Here is a 20,115-nt window from a genome sequence, read left to right as displayed (position 1 = left end):
TTGTGCAATATAAGCCAAGCTCCTCAACTCTGATCTACTGTGGTTCCCCACATATGCCATGCTCTGTGTCATCTGTGTGCCTTCTGGTATGTTCTGGTAAGCCAGAACATTTCCTTCTCCCCTTTCTTACTCTTACCTGACCACTTCATATTTCTCTATGATTCAACTCCCCCACTGCCTCCTCCATTCCCTGACATCCTGCCCCACCTCGTGACCATTCCACTACCCCAATCTGCATGAACTTTATGATTAATATTGTGAAGGCAATGCTAGTGTTTAAAAATCATGTGGCTTATCATTCAGTTCTAAGAGCTGAAACTGAAGATCTAAGCAAAAAAGGATGTTATCTAACTCAAGAATTATGGCTCTTATATTTCAGATTTTGATCAAGAAAAGTGAAATCAAAATTCTTTCTAAAGAGGTGGAAAAACTACTTAAATGTTAAATTTAAATATGGCTTCTGGTAATATGGCTATTTTCCAAAGTGAAAACAATGAGGGATTTCTTTTCCCCCCTCTAGATTTTAAAACAAATCACTGATAGCTACAAAATTTAAAAGAAAGAACATTATATATAAAAATGTAGAACTAACATATATTCTTCTGCATGTATTACTTACATTTATTTAGGAGGCAGTTGTTTGTTTTTAGTGTCCTTCATGGCGATAATTCATCCAATTATCACTGGTTTTTTTTTTTTTTTTTTTTTTTTTGCAGTGCTGGGGATCGAACCCAGGGCCTTTACCGACTGAGTTATCTCCCCAGCCCACTTACATTTATTTAATACATTGCTTTTTAGATAAAAGGCATTTTATTTTCATCTATTTGGTTTCATTCTGTAATTAACAGAGGTCTTTAATATAATTTAGGAATAAATGACTCCCCCATGTGGAAATCAGCTTACATAGGCTCTCTCTTACTAAAAAAGTTTGCAAGTCATTTAAGTTTCAAAACAGTTAAAATTATAAAGTTCAACTTGACATGACAATTACACCTTTATGCCTATAAAGGTAAGTAAAAATGGACTTACTCTAAAGTAACACTAAAGTTCATGGTAGAATGTACAAGTTAAAAAAAAAAGATATTCCAAAGACAGGTTTGATTTTTTTAAAAGAACATTTTATGTACTGAATACTTTTAACAATTTTAAGGCAAGTAATCAGTTTAACATGTGGTATGTTTCTAAAGATTTTAAGTTTTAAATGAATCTGCTTGCTTATTAAATAAACATTAAATGTCTAAACACCCAACAATTTGATAATATAATTATACTGGTCACATTAGAAAGTGGAGACTCAATTTATTATGAAAAATGCTTATATCAGAAAAGTAAAAGTTGAGAATTATTATTAACATTTATAATTGAGATCCTGCTATTATCAATCCTCATTTTTTTTTTAAAGTTAGCCCATAAGCAACTGGTCAAATTAAAGCAACTTAGAAACAACGTCTCAGACCCTTTAATGTAATTACCATAGTATTCTATCCCCAGACAAGACTCACAATGAAGGGCACATCCTCCATGTGAGCATACTTTTATTTATAATTATTTAATTACTATTTTCCTTCTTTCTAGAGTTCAGTAAAAAACCCAAATGTAAAAACTAATAAGTATTTTTAAAAATCTAAACAAAAATCATGTCATAGTGGAGTGGGTAGGAAATGCAAGTATAAATACAGTTGTTAAAGGGTCTTTCTACTTCATCATATTCAATATATTTGAGAGGAGCAACAAACTACTCACCAGATATAGTATTCACCCATAAGAATTACATTTATGGTTCTTCCCTGAAAAGCAATCACCTGCTTAAGAAAGATTCTATGATTTCATTACCCTTAATTGAGGGTAGTTCTTCAGTGTAAAATAAAATAATAAATGTACTTCAAGGTGGACAAGCTAAAGATTTTCAAAATATTTTCATTCACTCCCAAGTTCATATTAATTTAAAATTAATTCAAGCACTTTACTATCTTAATCTTCTACAGTCTAACATGACTCATTATATTAAAAATTAGGTAAGTTTTCCTCAATATGATTAATTTTACATACAGCATGAAGAACATCAGACTTGAAATTAGGAGACCAGAGTTTTGGCACCACCTTTGCCATTAACTCTTTAGGATTCAGTGTCCTTGTGTATAAAATCAGAAGGCAAACTAAAAATTTCTAAGTATAGATGAGTAAAAATACAATTACTGATTTTACTTCTAATAACTAAACTTCATGTTTTTGTGTAAGTATAGCATATAAGCATTCAAAAGTAAAATTATGTAGCTTAATATAGGTTGACAATTTCCTTTATATATGTGAAACTAAGAACATACTTTTAAAGAATACTAATAGCATTCTTTAATACTGCTACTACAACTTTTATGCTGCTTTTCATGTTACAAAATGTCAATAACAATTCTGTATGGTAGGTAATATTAGCCCAGTTCTACAGGATAGAGAAAACTGAGGCTCAATGAGTTATTAAAACATGACTAAGTCTTAGGCTAGCAATGCAGTTCAGTGGTAGTAAAGAACATGACTATCATGCACAAGGTTCTGTCTGGGTTCACTCCCCAGCAACCATCACAACAACAACAACAACAAAAAAGGTGACTCTTTATTTGTTCTAATTAGTTGTGCATGATAATGGAATGCACTTATACATTTTGATAGATCTTTTGGCCCTTTTAAATATAAACTGTATTTTACTAAATCTACAATGACAATCTTTATGGTTAATCTTGAAGCTGTCTTGGAATTAAAACATGACTAAGGAAAGGAAAAAGGTCTTAGGTTTGTTTAACAAGAAGTTGCTACTCATAAGTTATAACAACTGGAATTCAAAAATCAGATTTTCTGACTCCCAATGTCCTTCATAATATAGCAAAATATAATACTGTATTATACATTTGATTATGATCTTCAAAAGTTTACAATTTTCAGCATTTAAAACAAATGCCAAGATTTTGTGATAACATATAGAGGAGATATAATAATAAAAATAATCAAGTTATAAAGTTAAAAAAAAAATCAAGAGGTCTGATAGATTTGCTGGAACAGAAAAGCATGCCCAAAGTTTAAACACCGGTATTTCTTCTTTTCTATATTAGAACTCTATAATCACACTTTGGAAATAGTGATTATTGCAAATACTATCTAGATTAAGCTTGTACTTCTTATTAAAATTTTCAAAATGCATTTGTAAATGCCCAATTTGTATGCTCAACTAAATTGTGTCCAGACTGCTTCAGAAACTACCTCAGCCTAGGTAAAACAATACTGAAATGATACTTTCCAATTCAAAGTTTGGTATTTGATTGTTTTGTTAACTTAAACTTTTTAATCTATAACATAAGAGTTTTTCTAGCAAGTGCCAGAAAAATTTAGAGTAACTGGCAAATTATCAGGGTCAAACTTCAAACAATAATTAAGGTGAAAATTAAAATACTCACTTTGTTATTTTGTGTCACAAGAATACCTCCACCCCCAGGTTTCAAAGGCACCTCTTCCATTGCTCCAAACACATCAGTCTCAACAGAAAAAGTTAGTTCTAGACCCAGATCACTAATATCATTATCTAAAATCCACTGCAAATTTTTGGCATATTCTGGATCAATGGATGCTACATCTTGATAATTTACAGGGATACCTAAAAAATGCAAAAACACAGCAGTTACAGTCTAAATGTTTCTGCCTTTCCTCATCTGTTTAATGGTAAAATACTGCCCTCTATGGATACACTGAAAAACTGCAGAACAGAATCCAATTCACAACATGCTTTTTTAAATAGATATAATTCCTAAATTTGGAAGTCTGTTAAATTAAGCCTATGTTTTTTCCACATCTTTACAATGAAATATTTCTTTAAAATAGATATTTTGTAAGTTGTCATAAATTTCAGAAGTGCCAATTATCTTAAGTACAAACATTAAACTGCATTTTTTCCACAAACATACATACACTAAAATAAAGGGAATAAAAATTTATGAGGGTTTTTTTAAAAGGAGGTAATTTTTCTTTCCCTCTGGCCCCTGCATGCCTTACACACAGATGGTATCCAATCAAAATAAAAATTATCTCATTCAAATGTCCTTGAAAGCTATAAGAAAATCAATGTGGATACATGTCTACAGAAATAATAAAACCATACCAAGAATGTGTTTGTAGAATGATCGTGTGAAGTAAATATTGACCAACTGCCTATGGTTCAAAGCTAATCCCAAGATCTGTCCAGCAAACCGGAAATAGTTCAAGTGATCAGGATTTACATAGGAGTTGCTATTAGGCTGAAAAGTTGTTCCTAATGAAATAAATACAAAATAATTTATACTTAAGAATCTACATGCAGAAGAGAGATAATTTGAATGCAAATAAATTAATTCACATATAACTTCAGCAAAGCTAAGGTTATATCATACTTAAGTTTCCAATGGAATATTCCTTGTAGATATTTAAACAGGCAGTAGAAATGGAAGTATTGAAAATGACCACTGATTCACATAAACTATCAGGATAAGTCTACTGAAAGTAGTTGGAAGAACATTAGATACCCTCAAAAAAATCTAGTAAAAGACCATACACATACACATATGCACACACATTTTCCTAGGTAGCGTGGCAGTAACTGCTAGGCTATAAACGAGGGCAGACATTGTCTCATTCATGTTTATGTGTCCAGGGCAATTGTTCACTCATTTTTGCTTCTTAAGGAAAGCAAAAAGTTATGAGAATGACTAAAACTTTTAAATGTGCACCTGTTCTTAAGTAACAGACCTAGTCACTAAACTTGATGCCTGTTAAACAATGTTCAGAAAATCACCTAAGTCTCCAAGTCAACCACTTCTTTCACATGGCAAATAATCAAGTTTAAACAATTAATGCTAAGATAAAAGGAAAAATGGCAAGAGTAACCATTACTGATTAGAGTGTCAAAATCTAATTTTAAGAGTTAATTCTACTTTTATGAAATATTTAGAATAAGCAAATTCATATAAATTCAAAGTAGATTACTTAGTTACTTGAGGCTAAGGAAAGACTGAATGGAGAATTACTGAACGAGAAGAATTTGTACTTGGGCTGAGGAAAAAGTTCTAGAATCAGACAGTGGTGATTGTTGTACACCATAGTGAATAAGTACCCAATGCCACTAAATTGCAGACTTTCAAATGGTTAAAATGGTCAATTTTACATTACATATTTTAGCACAAAAAAAATTCGTGTCCAGTTGAAAAACCTAATACCAACTTCTCAACTTCATTTCACTGACTTTTCTCTGATGATCACTAAACCTGGATTAAAAATTCATACATTCAAGAAACATATGAGCTCATGCTACTATGTACTACTGTTCTAAGTAGTGAGGCTAAAACAAAGGATAAATCTAACAGAAATAGCATCAAATAAAAATAAAGTGGAAAATATTATTAGAAAGTGAAATGTTTGGCCATTCGGAATACATATTTGTGATAATAATTTGAGCTTTAATTTATCAGTGTTGATACTGGATTAAATTGCTGTCACCCATTTACATAGATCTAAGGGAAAAAATTTAGAAGCTTATGGCTGAATGGCTCAAATAATCCACATGAAGCTCATCATTCACTAATTTCTAGTCATGAGGCATAAATGGATATTAAAAGCCAAAGCAAGGCCTTGGAGATGAAGAAAGACTTCAAAAGATAAACATAACAATAATCCCCAAAACATAATATTTTGAGGATAATCACAAATATTTTTTTAACCTGTTCAAATAGTGAATGTTTAGGGTTATGGATGAACCAGCAAATATTTTTGATGAGTTTATTTTCCTCTCCTAGCTTTGTGTTTAATTCCTTCACTATCTAATACTTTCTGGGAAATCTGGATTTTTAAAAAGAATAAATTAGGAGAAACTGAAAGGAAAAAAAGGAAGCAAATGGGATAAAAATCTTCAGGACAGGAATAATAGTAGTTTTTAACTTGAAAACTAGTTAAAACAGTATAAAATTTATATGAAAATTTTTAAGTTCAAAATAAACACAACTGTGACCCTTCCAGGTTCTTGTTTTCACTATTAAAAATTCTTAACTATTATTCAGATAAATATGGTTTATTGAGACATTCTTCAAGACTAATGAAAAAACTTTTCTTTCATGGTGCTGGCAATCAAAGGGCCCCATGCACATGAGGCAAGTGTTCTACCACTGAGCTATATCCCAAGCCCTGAAAATACATTTTCAAGAAGGAAAGTATTTTCAAAGAATAATAGTAACTATCTAGTACTTATTTCATGCTTTCATTGTGCCAGGCATCAAGCTAAACATTTTCACATCTCAGCAAATTGACATATCAACTAAATTCTCACTGTATTATAAAACAAGTTATCTCCATTTTCAAATAGGAAAGTTGAGGTTCATAAAGGTTAAGTTCACTGATCCAACATCAAATCAAAGAAGCGGCAGAGCCAGTATTCACACCTAGTATAACACCAAAGTCTAAACTCAACCACTATAATAAGCTGTTCCTCTACAGTAAGCATCTTAATTTGATTAGAAAATAAGTTTGTAAAAAAATTGTTACAAACAATAGGTCTCTCCAAATGTTCCCCACATTCAGGAACTCTTAAATCCTAAATGAAATTCCTTCATGAAAACAAACAAGGAAATATTTCATCTAGATTTTTAACTCATTATTGAGTTAATAACCATGATCCCAAAGAGAAAACATATAGTTTACAAAAAGAACTACAATTTTTACAGTCTATGTCCTTCAATATTTGCTGTTATAAATTTGTGGTCTTAAGGAAGTACCTCTAAGTCATGATTTTCCCACAACAAATTTGAATTTCAAGTATGAAACTAAACAGTCAGAATGAGGAAGTATAAAGAAAGAAAAGTCTAAAATATGCTGAATCGAGTTTTAAAGATTAGGCCTAAAATCATTAAAGTTGGGGCTTTATTGAACTTGTCATACTATTCAAAAAGATACCAAATTCACCACAGAGCAAACAATCAAAGGTTACAGAATTAAAGCAGGCAGTCTCATATTCTCAAGTAATTTCAAATACCCAAGGAGCGCATTACACAGGTGAATGCCTGCAGTTCCTAGTTTCAATGCAACCCACTTCTGTTGGTCTCTCTAAAAGTAATCCTTCTTATTAAATGGAAATTTGTTGCTAAGTTTGTTTGGAAGCAGTCAGAAGCTACAATTAATCAGATATTCTCTCCTTATAAAAGAACATAAACACTGAAGAAAGAAAAGATTTTCAGGAAAAACGAGGACCTGTGTAAAGCATTTGAAACCTTAAAATCCTACCTTCACTTCAAATATAAGTCTTTATTACAGAGCTCTGAAACATACCTCACAAAAATGAGGTGGTAACCAATTCCATTTAGTCTACAATATCAAATTACAACTCTATAGGTCCCAAAACCATTTCCACAAGAGAGCTGTTCATCTGTATTACATGGTTAGGTAAGAGCTTTTTAGTTGCCAGGTCTTGATAGCTTAAAAGGACTGAAAAAAAAGTTAGCATGCATAAATAGATTATGAGTTAAGATTTAACATCACAATTTCTAGATTTCTGTTTTAGTAACCAAAATTTTTTTTAAAAGAGTAAAGTAACCGAATTTATTTTTGAAAAAGAAAGGAAGGAGAACTCCCATAAGGGAGGAGTCCTGAGTGAACTGCCCTCACAATAAAAAATTTTAAGACTTAGAAACTCAAATCAGGTTAGTAAATTTTTATTTTTCCAAATAAGAACTTTTTTTTAAGTCCATCTACTATTAACACTATTTTATGAAAGAAAATGTTAACCAAAAAAGTAGGTTAAAGAATAAATATTAAATAAATTTCAAAGAACAAATAAGAACTTTTTCAGAATCCTGTGGCAAGCATTTGGAATCCAACTGTTTGTATCAAAGAAAGTTACACTGAATCAAGTTCCACTTATGGTTCTACCACTTGTCAGTTGTGTCAATGGGGACAAAAACTCTGAATTTCAGTTTTCTTTTCTATGATTATGAGAACACCCCACCTACTTGACAGGTTTACTGTGAGAATCAATAAAACAAACTGAGGTAGTCTGAAAAATATGACAAGTCACACAAAAAAGTCAAAACCACCCAACTTACCATCAGCTGACTGGGTAAACAATGCATAATCAGGATTGACAATTTCGTTAGACAGAATATCAAACCACTCTCGCACAACACCTTGACCCTGAGGTTCAAGAAAATAAAGTTTAACATCAACAGAAATATATCAAGTTGGGAAATTTTTTCCTGAATGAGAACAAAATTAAAAATCATTAAATTTCTTCCATTATCAATTAAATATTAAGCTTTATTCAAATGTGTTTCTTTTATATACAGTTATTTCTAGATCACTTATTTTTATACCCACCATGCCTTCTTCTCCATGGAACCGTACAGCAATCCCTTGTTTTAACTTTGCACAATTTGCTTTTGATACAACTTCACAGCTACTCCTAAAAATAGAATCTAAATATGTAGCATTGGTTAATTTTACATATTAAAATTTATAATAACAAATACTTTGTGCCTCACATAAATATGTTTCTTTTTTAAACATACCTCTGTGAACCAGCAGAATGTCATTTTCATTCACTGGCCTGTGCACCATGTCTGAATCTGGTTGTCCTGAATGCAAATGTTCATAGAACCATTCACAGCGATCTTTGAATGGCTACCCAAAAAAATGACAGGAAAATATATTAACAATATTTCAGTCATCTAATTACCAGATTTATTAACATACTAAATGCTAGAAAATTTCTACAAATAATCATTCCCAGACCTCTAATTTGCAAGAAGTAATTACTAGATAATGTTTCAACATTTCAGTAACTATTCCCCAAAAGGCATCTCTGGGCTGAAATGCTTTGACAACCTGGACAATGTATTCTTTAACATCCCTTCGTTTTCATTGCTTCTCAGTCTTTTGGCTCAGATCAAACATAAAATTCCTACATTTTCAACAGGAAAAACTAATAATTATATCTAAGAACTTAAGATTAAATATATAACTGAACATATTAGTTCTTGATTTCTTTTAAACTGAACAAAGCTTATAAGAATGAATTTTCAAAAAAAAAAAAAAAAGTGAATTTTCACACCCAGAAAAGTTAGTGAATGTTCCATTTAATTTTCTATGAAAATAATCTTTCACCTAGCTTCATTCTTATTTCTATCCTTTGGAATATAGGAAGCACCTAGAAAATAATTTGTTATCCTTCTGTCTTCCCTTCATCCACCCTAAAAATCAAAGAATAAGATCTCTTGAATAGTAAAGAAAATGTCTGCCTTTTATTCATCTAACAGGTAAAGAAAATTGCAAGTGATCTATAATTTTTATGATTAATCAGCAATTATTACTGAGTACTTAGTATGTGTCAATACTAAAACATAAAAGCAGTACAAATGTCAATTTCCTTGTTAAAAACTGCTCAGTACAGTTGAAGAGATGAGAATAACTAAAACAATACAATAGTATATATCAAGTTCTAAAGAGTGAAATACAAACTACTAATGCACTAAGTTTAGAAACTGTGCACGTTCCTTTTCTGAACCAGAACTGAAAGCTCAGGAGGACTTGTTCAAGCAGGGAGGAAAGGGGACACATCAGTTTAAGGGAGACAAAGAGAAAGGTACAGCACAGTGCAGGCCATATAGCCCATCTTGCAGAGTGCCTGCCTCTCATGCTGGAGGCCCGGGTTCGAGTCCCCAGCACTCTGGGATTGTGGAAATAACAAATGAGAAAGGTACAGCAGGAGAAATCATATCTCTTTGGAAGATGTAGTGAAGGCACTGGTATAACCAGAGTTCTATTTCTATACATACTGAAGCAAGTGTTTAATGTAAGTAAACTGAGCACATTATTAAGGATTATGAGACTCCAGTAAAAGATACAGGGACGACTATAGATATTGATTAGAAGAATATATAGTAATCAAAGTGAGTGTGGCACAAATATAAAGGGAGATTATCCAAGCAGAAGTTAAAAAACGGATATTAGATAATTAGGGTCCACACTATGAAGTATATCTAAAAGCCATTACTCTTCTGAATAAAAATGAAAAGTAAGAGAAGTTCTCTAAGAGATAGACCTTATTAACAGATATAACTTAGAGGGGAAAAAAAACTTTCTCCCACAACTTATCACCACACTCCTAGAAGGCACTGATAGGAAGAAAATGAATAAGGTTTTATGCATCCTGAATTTAAAGTTATTGTAGGATATAAATATTAGGGGTTTGGAAATAACACTTGACTCTGCTACACTTGATTGGAAACAGAGTCATGAAGAAAGCTGAAATTGGAAACAAGCTAACATACCTTGTTCAAGAGAATAGAGATAATAAACACCAAGAAGAAAGAAATTCACGATTCCAGGTCAGAATTGAAAATTTGCTCAGCAAATGATACACACAACTAACAAGGTCAAGGATAAACAAGGTGACACAATACCACCCCTCAATACCTCAAAGAAGTTAACTTTCAGGAAGTTTCCAGGGTATCAGTTAATTTCTTCAGTTGAGTTAAACTAAATATTAGTTTTGCTTTAAAAGACTTAATGCTTTTTATTAATTCTTAATAAAAATATTAGTTTAAATAACCAATATTATTAGTTTAGAAACTGGTGAGAGATTAACTTCTGTCTTTTAATATTTGCTCTTGCATATATAGTATGCACGTAAGTATTCAACTTTTAGTAAACAGGTTGGAATACTGTGTACTTGAAATTCAAATGCTGATTATTTTTAAAACTTTTGTTAAAGAGAACAAAACATTATACTGAATCAACATATATAGGGCTGGGGATATAACTCAGTTGGTAGAGTGCTTGCCTCGCAAGCACAAGGCCCTGGGTTCAATCCCCAGCACCGGAAAAAAAAAAAAAAAAAAAAAACACATATAAGTATGAGCTTTGAAGTCAGATAAACAAGGTTTAAAATGCTGGCTCGATTACTTACTGAATTTGTGATCCTAAGGAAACTACTAATCCCCTCACAATTTTAGTTTTCTCACTTGTAAAATAGATAAAATAATACCTCCTTCAAGGACTAACTGTGAGGATTAAATGAAATAATGCAACAAAACATAATAATCATAATTATAATTATAGTCACAAATTAGCTAATGTTTTTTAAGCACCTCTGAGCCAGGTACTATTTCAAGCCCTTTCGGTACATTATCACATGCAACCCTTATAACACTAAATAAAAGGTACACTTATTTCCATTTACAGAAGAAAACAAATGCAGTACTAAGACATTAAGTAATCTGTGTAAATACCATCCACAACACTCAATAACTAGGTGATGGTCTATTACCACTCTCAAGAATGTTAAAATTGTCAATAATTATGACGATAAATGACAGTAAACTTACTTGCCATTAAAATATATTAAACTGTCTTGAATCTATAAAATGTGAACCAAGAAATAAAAACTGGCAATTTTTAAGTAATTCATATAGAACATTAAAAGGTACTAACTACTACCTTCAAGCTCTTAATAAAGATATCTATAAGATCAATATAAACATGTGCACACAGTCACACACACACACAGTTCCACACAGCTAAAGATCACATTCTGAGTACCTGCATTTCCATATATAATTCACAAAACAGAACTGATTACAGAGGCTCCTCTTAATAGCATTTGTACAGCAATATAAAATGTATCTCCCTTTAACTACTGGCCACCTGAAAACCACCAACAGAAGTAATAGTCAATCCTTCTGAAATAGTTTGTCTTCAACTTTTTTGGAGGGAACAGTCTCCAAGTTACAAAAAATTTTCAAGTACAGAAGAGTACAGCACACTTTTTTTCCTTGATGTGAGAGTAAGTTGCCAACATGCTATCCAGTACACCCATAAATACTTTTTGCACATACTTCTTACAAAGAAATTATCCTATATAACCAGTTAACAACTACTAAAATCAGGAACACTGATGCATTACTGTATCCAATTCTCAGACCCCATTTCAAGTTTCGACAATTTCCCAGATACCCTTTATGAGCATAATGATTCATGAACTACATTTAACTATCCTGTTTCTCTCCATCTCCTTCACTCTGGTTACAGTTATTCAATATTTTCTTAATTTTCATAACCTTGATACTTTTAAAGACTGCAGGTCAGTTAATTTTGTAGCACATCCCTGGATCAGAATTAGCTTAATGTTTCCTCATGCTTAGATTTACAGTGCACATCTTTAGTGAAACCATAACAGAAGTGAGGCCATGTTCTTCTTAGTGTATCCTATTAATGGACACACTGATATGTCTGCTCTGATTAGTGCAAAGCTTCTCCACTGTAAAGCTCCCATTTTCTCTCTGTAGTAAATATTCTGTGAGGCAATATTTTGAGCCTATAAATAACCACCCCTCATTAAACTTTTCATATTCATTCATTAATTTTCCAGTATAGATAAACAAGTTTCTATCCTATTTATAATATGCTGTTATCATTATTTATTTTTATGTTCCACTTGTTCCAAATTTGGTAAATGGGAATCCATTTCAAGCTGCATTCTGAGTCATTCTGACATAACTCCATGATTCTTTGAACACATCTTTACTTTCTTGCACAAGAAAATGTTCCAAGTTCATCTCGTATTTTCCATAACCTGACCTTGGAATTCACTATTACTCCAAAGAGCCCTGCTTCATTAAGAATTATATTTAGAGACCAAGAGCTGTGTACCAGGTTTGTTATATCAATAAAGATTGAAAACTGTGCTCACAGTGATATCTTTTAATTCAAATTCAATAGCATAGAGTTTGTTCTAGTTTCCTCCATTTTGTAACTCCTTTCTCTAATATTAGGCTCCCATACTTACTTATCTGAACTCTTACTTCCTTTCCACCTCCCGACTATCAACAATCTACTATTGTTGACATGGCCCCTTCACTGTAGAATGCCCGCCACCCTACTGAGATTCTGCTAAGTAACTATGAGAAGATGCCACCATCTTCCACGTGGACCTCCTCCTTATGCCACTCCAATTTTCTATCTCATCATGAGCACCTCTTCTAAACAGACACCTCCTTACCACACCCACACTCCAAAGCCCCACTAGGCCAGCAGGATGCACATGAACACCCTTCATCCTGGTAAGTTAATAAAACTCTCTCACTGGGTCAAAAAGAGTGAATATCTAACGCAGATTCATTTCAACTAAACTGTTCAGGAAAGGAAAGGAGAAAAACTAATGAAAACCAGAAATAGTATTAAAAATAGCAAAGTATCTCTTTTTCAAAAAACTATAAGTTTTTTTCACCTAGTATCTCATTTGCCCTATAAGAGAGTCATGTAGTATAGGTTAACAAAATAAACTTTGGGGGCTAGTGATACAGCTCATTGGTAGTGTACTTGTCTAGCATGAACAAGGACCCGGGTTCAGTCCCTAGAAACACACACACACACACACACACACACACACACACACACACACACAAAAGGAAAGAAAATGAATTTAAAAGATTGGTGATGCAGCTCAGTGGTAGAGCTTGCCTAGCAAGTGAGAGGCCCTGGGTTTAATACCCAGCACCACCATCAGCACAACAAAAATAAACATAAGAACCAGATAGACTTTTAAATTCTGCTTCTTACACTTAGTAGCTGAATGGTTTAAACAAGTCATTTAGCCCTCTCAATTTCAGTAAAAGCAGCTGACTATTCTGAAAATTAAATAATTCATACACAGCAAATATATGGTACTGAAACTATAATAGCATTTAATATGCATGTTATTATTTTGCCTTCTTTTACATCATTTTTTAAAAAATATTTTTAGTTATAGATGGACACAATACCTTTATTTATATATTTTTTAATGTGATGCTCAAGATCGAACTCAAAGCCTCACAAGTGCTAGGCAAGTGCTCTACCACTGAGCCACAATCCCAGCCCCACATTATCATTGTTAAACAGGCATATGAAGATCCCTATATGGGCTGGGGTTGTGGCTCAGTGGTAGAGTACTTGCCTAGCATGTGTGAGACACTGGGTTCGAGTCTCAGCACCACATAAAAAAATAAATAAAACATCCTGTCCATCTACAGCTAAAAATATGTTTTAAAAAGATCCCTATGTACATTTGCATAATTTTATAAAAATGAATTTTTAGCTCTTTTAACTTCAGAAAGGGTTCGTGCTCCTAAAGACATTAAAACCCATTTATGGTTTTTATTATCTCATGACTACTAACAAAACCATAGCTTCCATTCTATCCTATACATCTGATAAATTATTTTCTAAAATAAATGTTGCCAAGATTTGTTATTTTCCTGAAGCCTCCACACAGCCTAAGCAAACAAAGAAGATTCTGCAATCTGGAAGTCAAGGCTCAATGCAATATGTGAATATGACCCCAATCTACCTTTCCGGGCACTTCTCACCTAACTGAAATTTCCACTACAATCATTATAGTTTTATACACTTTTCTATCTGCATATGCCAGTCCATACTTTGTCCAGAATATCTGTCCTCTTTACTCCCATTAAAATACTAGATGTTTCTCAAGCTTTTCAAAGTCATTTAAAATCCACCTCCTTTTTGAAATTTCCCTTCACCTACAGCAACCAAAAGCAAGTTCTTCCCCACTTAAACTCTGGAAGAACAAGATAATAATAATTACCAATTTATAGGTACAATTATTATCTTCCCTGCTGCACTGAATAAGGATCCTCTTAGAGAAATGTGATTTCCATCTCCAAATCAAGTACTATTTATTAAGTATATATACCAAGCAATCTTTACAGTTTACTCTTCGTAACTGTCCTATAAAGTTGGTGTCACTACCTCTATTTTATAGGCGATAAAATCCAGGGTCAAAGATGTTAAGAAATGTGCCGAAAGACACATAACTGGTAAGGAGCAAAACAAGTTTTTCCCTACCTTTTTTCACAAAACATGAGATATAAGGAATAAACAGGTACAACCCTTGTAGGGGAAAGGTTGTCAGGTAAAGTAAGTTTAGGAGGATTAGCAATGTTAAATCATTATTTTTACCAAAGATTTTCTCAAAGCCTTTAACATGCTACTCATGCGCTTTACATATTTCCACAGGACATAAGACTATTTCCCAACTGTATCTGGGGATAAAATCCTTTCCTCAAAGACCATCTACCATACAGGAGTAGTGATCCATGAAACTCACTTAAGGGAATGTAGTAATGAATTCTGTTGTCTTTACACAGGCATTTGCACATAGTAGGCACTCAATACACGTTTCTTAAAGAAGAATATTCATTCCTCATATTAAAGCAACATGTAATTCCATCCCCTCTTACTTAGAGGAGGCTTTAAGTATAATACTGACCACACTCAACAATATTCAAATTCTAAAAACTGAATTCATTTCTATGACTAGAAACAAGATGAAGAAAATTTCTACCTGTGCTTTTATGATATGCATGAATCTTGACATCAACTCAGGACATTCAAGGAGAAAATGAAAGTGGTCAAATATAATTTTAGGATTTCTAAAAGAAAAATATATCTTGTTAAATGGACAAGAAAAATAAGTACCATTAAATGAAATGCAAATTCAGATATATAGACACTGAAATAGAAGAAAAAAATATTAATCCCCACCTACTGCATTTTGAATTGTTATTGAGCACATTTTGAATAGTAAGAGAAATAGCATTTTTTTCTGTTTAGAAGAAACCAAACATAAAGAGAAGAAAGGCTGCAGGACAGTCCATGAATCTCAGAAAGCCTTACCTGTTAACAAAGCATTTTAAAACCTCATCATGTTTGCAGACAAATTCAATAAAACGGGGGGAAGTCATTCTGTGGGGATTAAGAAAAAATCAGAATACACAAACACTGGTAATAAGATACAGAAAATCTGATAAATATGAATTGAACTGGACTGGCTTCTAGACCAAAAGAAAGAACTTGGGTTTGGATCTTCTTTATAAATTCAGAAAACTGAGGCATGCCTAGTCAATATGTATTTCCCACCAACAGATGATATAAACAAGTATCTTTCTAAAAATCTTGAAATTATGAGCATCTCTGCTCTACACATTTCAAACATAAAATAATTAAGAGATCCTATACAAGGTGACATTCTCCATTCTACAAAGAAATTTTGTACTAGATCAAGATTAGTACAATGAGTACTCTAAAACAAAGTTAGAACAGGATCTTAAAGCATCAACAATTACTTGTTACTGAAATTACAAAAATATAGTTTTTCTTCATTTATCAAAGCAAAAAATAATAAGCTGAAACCTTCTTACCCTGGAGGCATCTGACAAGAACAGCACATGTAAAAAGCTTGAATGACAGCACTTAGCCGGTTGGCTGTCATAGAAATAACATCCTGACAATCTGCATTGGCTTCCTGTTTCCCTGCAAGAGCATCTGGTTTAGATTCCCCTGTGCCAGTGGATAGATTTTCATAGCTCCCAGGTTCAAATGGTGGAATGGAAGTGGCATCTTGTTCTTGGCCTTTTTGTTTCAGTAAAATAGAAGTGATATCTGTTGAGTCCTTTTTGTTTTTCATCAATTCTGTAGCTATTAAAACTAGCCATTCATCTAATGAGTGCCAAAGCAATTCCAGAGGCTATGAGGAAAAGAAAACTTTTTAGACATCATTCTTAAATTGCTTGACTAAAAAAAAATTCCCATACATAATAAAAGAATATTTCGATATTTCATTTTTATGACATATTAATATGACAATAATGCTTCCAGGTAAGTAATAAAAATATATGCATGTCATATAAATGATAATTTTTTCACTTATAGCAAAAATTTAATTTGTATGTATGTATTCCTGGTGATTAAAAAAAAAGAAAACTAAAATCTAACAAAATAATAAACAATCTTTGTTCTTTCAATTTCAAAAATTTAGTTTTAAGACTATGCATTACTTTCACAATACCCCTAACATTTACTGTATTATCATGTCAACAATTTTCAATTAAACAAAAATAAGGCATTTTCCAATTTTTTAAAAAATTACAATTCCCAAAGAACCTAATAAACAGTTTTAAAGTTCTCCTTTCTTACATGAATTTCTAGAATTTTGATAATTTATCACAAGAAATTATAATATATGACATTTATGAATATAGATTTATACACATACACTATAGGCTTGCTTACACACATAATCCATCTCTAATAATTGGTAATTTTTAAAACAAGAAGCATAATTACCAAACTCCTATCAAAAATACTAACTAGCAAATTCTTTTTTCTTCTTCTTGTGGTTCTGGGGACCAAATGCAGGGCCTCATGCATATTAAGCACACAATCTACCATTCAGCTATGCTCCCTGCTCCTAGTAAACTATTAATTCTAAGTAAAGAGTAACAGTTTAAAAAATAATAATAAAGGGGAAGGGAGGGAATAAACTTCTTCTTACTCCCACTATATTTTAAATATTTCTACTAAGAATAGTGAAATGTCATCTGTGAATTAAGAGCAAATAACATTTTATATTTTAAATATTTTCATTAGAAATGCTACAATAGGACCAAATACTAAAGGAAATGAAATATAAACATGATCTACAATAATTAGTAGTTTTTAAAACAAGCAGAAATATAAATGCCCAACTACTTTTTAAATAAAAGACCTGCTAGAATATTTTTAATCCCAAATAAAGATTAACAGTTCAAGAGAGTGTAGAGGAGTTATACATTTTACACAGTATTTTAAATATTCCTACTGAGAATGATGAGCTTTTTGCAAATGAATATGAAAGTTAACCTTACCTTTTAAATCTTAAATGATCATTGAATATTACAAAACTATACCATGTGCTTCACAAATACCTATCTTAAAACATTTTCACTAAACACATAATCTTATTTTAGAAAATTCTATGGATAGTGATCACAGAAGTATTGGTATTTGAAATTTTAAAAAAATATTTTAATAACCTGTTCTGCCTGAAAATTCTTCCCAAATGTTATCTAACAATACTTTTACATCATTTTCATTGTTTGTTAAGGTATCCAGAACTTAATCTTTATCAAATATCAGAATACTGTACTTATCAAATTTGCAAAAAAATTAAATCATCCCTAGTTCTTCATTTACACATTAAACCAAAAAAGTAAAAACAAAACAAATAAAACTACCACTACTATAATCAACACAACTTGGTACACTAACTAGACAGGCAGGAAAGCAGTTTCCTTTTTAAAGAGAAATTACCATTACCCTTGATGAGGTTGAAATGAGCAACCCACCAACCCACAAAGAGGGCTTTTCTAAAGTTAAGCCCCAGCTGAAAGATTTGAGGTCTCTGCTGTTTAAGGAGGGGCAGTTGCTATAAACAGTGACATGATACTTTTATTGAAAATGTCTTAGAATTAAAATCACCATCCAAGTTTGAGACTATAGTTTCTCCTTATGAGCAAAACAGTAAACCTGCTGTAGAAACTGAAAAAGAACTTTTTATGTCAGCAAACTATTTAGCTTTACATCAGAAAATGAACTCCGAAATAGAAAGAACAGGTGGTCACGTACACTGTTTCCAACAAAAGAAAAAAGAAATAATTGGCCTGTAAATGAGAAGTGATAAAACCTGGAAAATCAACACACTGGATAAAGATGAAGCCTAAGGCAAGAAATGATACAGGCTGATCATGCAGATGAACATTGGGCCTACACTCTTATAATCCTATTTTCAAATACTGGCAATGTACAAAAATTTAAAGGCAAACTTTGAATAATCCAAAATAACAGCAGAGAAAAAAATGGATCTGTGCAAAAAGATAGTAACAAAAATCCTAAAAGTTACAAGTTTTCAATAAGGAATAGCAATAAAATGAAGGATAAAGAATAAGACACTAGGGGCCTTTCTTTACTCTTTTTCTACCACCTTTCCTTTCTTCAATCACACATATACTAAATAAACCTAAATTCAAACCATGAGGTGACTTTACCTAAGAAATGTATGTTCTCTTTGAAGACCTATTTGAAAATTCATTCCTCAATCACAACTAATATTGTAAAAATAACTTTATAATTGTGGCACCAGCCACAGAAAAAAAAAAAATTAAAATACACACAAAAAAAGAATACTGTAAAAATAACATTAATTTCTAACCATGGCAGTAGCCACAGACAAAAAAATATTAAAATAAACTTTAAAATTTAAAATAAAATATTGCAGTCTAGGTGGTTCAGAATGCTTGGTTAGCATGTACAAGGCCCTGGTTACCATCCCTGGCACTGCAAAAATAAATAAATAAATAAATAAAAATGAGCTATTGCATACCATATCTGTGATGCTTTCAATATTCATAAATAATAAAGTATATTAGATAGGATACAAAAACCCACACATATCAACTGTTATTGAAAAATAAGTCAGTTACTAAGGAAAATAGTAGCAGGTTCCTTGGTACTATGAAAATATTGCTTCATTTCATATTATTGAATGATTACCACCACATTCATCTCTATAGTAACAATAAGACAATCACAGATGAGCTATAAACATTTTAAATTATATTTCAAAACTATAATAGAGAATTCCAAATTTACTGGACAATTTTTTAAAATTTCAAGACATACTGAAGCAGAAATGTGACAGGAAATCAATACTAACAGTTTAATTAACAGCGGGTGATACCTTGAAATTCTGTTAGTCTATCTCAACTTGATAATGTCAAATGTCACAACCAAAAAGATAAGATCTTAAAGTTTAATTTCCCAATCTTTCCTGGCTTTCAAATTTTCCAAAATACAATTCTATGAAACCATTAATAGTCACAGCTTACTATTTCACACACAAAAAAGGGAACATCAGATTCAAAATAACCTAAACTGTCTTCCTCATGCTCCTTAACTCACTCCAATAATAAAAACAACTTTCCCCTTCAAATACTCCAAAGTTCCAAAGGCTCTAGATAAAAATCTCTTAACACTAAAAAAATGGGTAAGTGTTAAGATTAACTTAAAGAACTTCTAATATAAATCAGAAAACTAATAACAGGATGTTAAACAATTTCACCTACTAAAAACACATGGCCTATAAACTCACTCATTCTTAATGGAAAACCCATTAGTTAATCCTAACAATAAAGTGACATGTTAGAGTACCTAGTTAATGAAATGGAAAGTAGAGATCAATTG

At 31.9% G+C, this 20,115-nt stretch overlaps 1 protein-coding gene across 6 annotated transcripts in view; it reads right to left on the bottom strand.

Moving 5' to 3' along the window:
• Window positions 1-20,115, bottom strand: part of HACE1 (HECT domain and ankyrin repeat containing E3 ubiquitin protein ligase 1) — an 82,952-nt gene that overhangs the window by 17,484 nt on the left and 45,353 nt on the right. For 5 of the 6 annotated variants that reach the window (XM_079148370.1, XM_079148371.1, XM_079148373.1 and 2 more), the window contains 8 exons: window positions 16,257-16,582; window positions 15,733-15,801; window positions 15,401-15,488; window positions 8,565-8,676; window positions 8,374-8,471; window positions 8,103-8,190; window positions 4,142-4,291; window positions 3,444-3,640 (listed from right to left, as the gene is read on the bottom strand). In XM_079148370.1, the coding sequence (XP_079004496.1) occupies window positions 3,444-3,640; window positions 4,142-4,291; window positions 8,103-8,190; window positions 8,374-8,471; window positions 8,565-8,676; window positions 15,401-15,488; window positions 15,733-15,801; window positions 16,257-16,582 (1,128 nt within the window). The remainder of the gene's footprint in view (window positions 1-3,443; window positions 3,641-4,141; window positions 4,292-8,102; window positions 8,191-8,373; window positions 8,472-8,564; window positions 8,677-15,400; window positions 15,489-15,732; window positions 15,802-16,256; window positions 16,583-20,115) is intronic. The other variant, XM_079148372.1, reaches the window with a different exon arrangement.

The sequence above is a fragment of the Sciurus vulgaris genome, assembly GCF_902686455.1.
Source record: "Sciurus vulgaris genome assembly, chromosome: 7".
NCBI lineage: Eukaryota > Metazoa > Chordata > Mammalia > Rodentia > Sciuridae > Sciurus > Sciurus vulgaris.
This window is presented reverse-complemented; position numbering and strand designations above follow the sequence as displayed.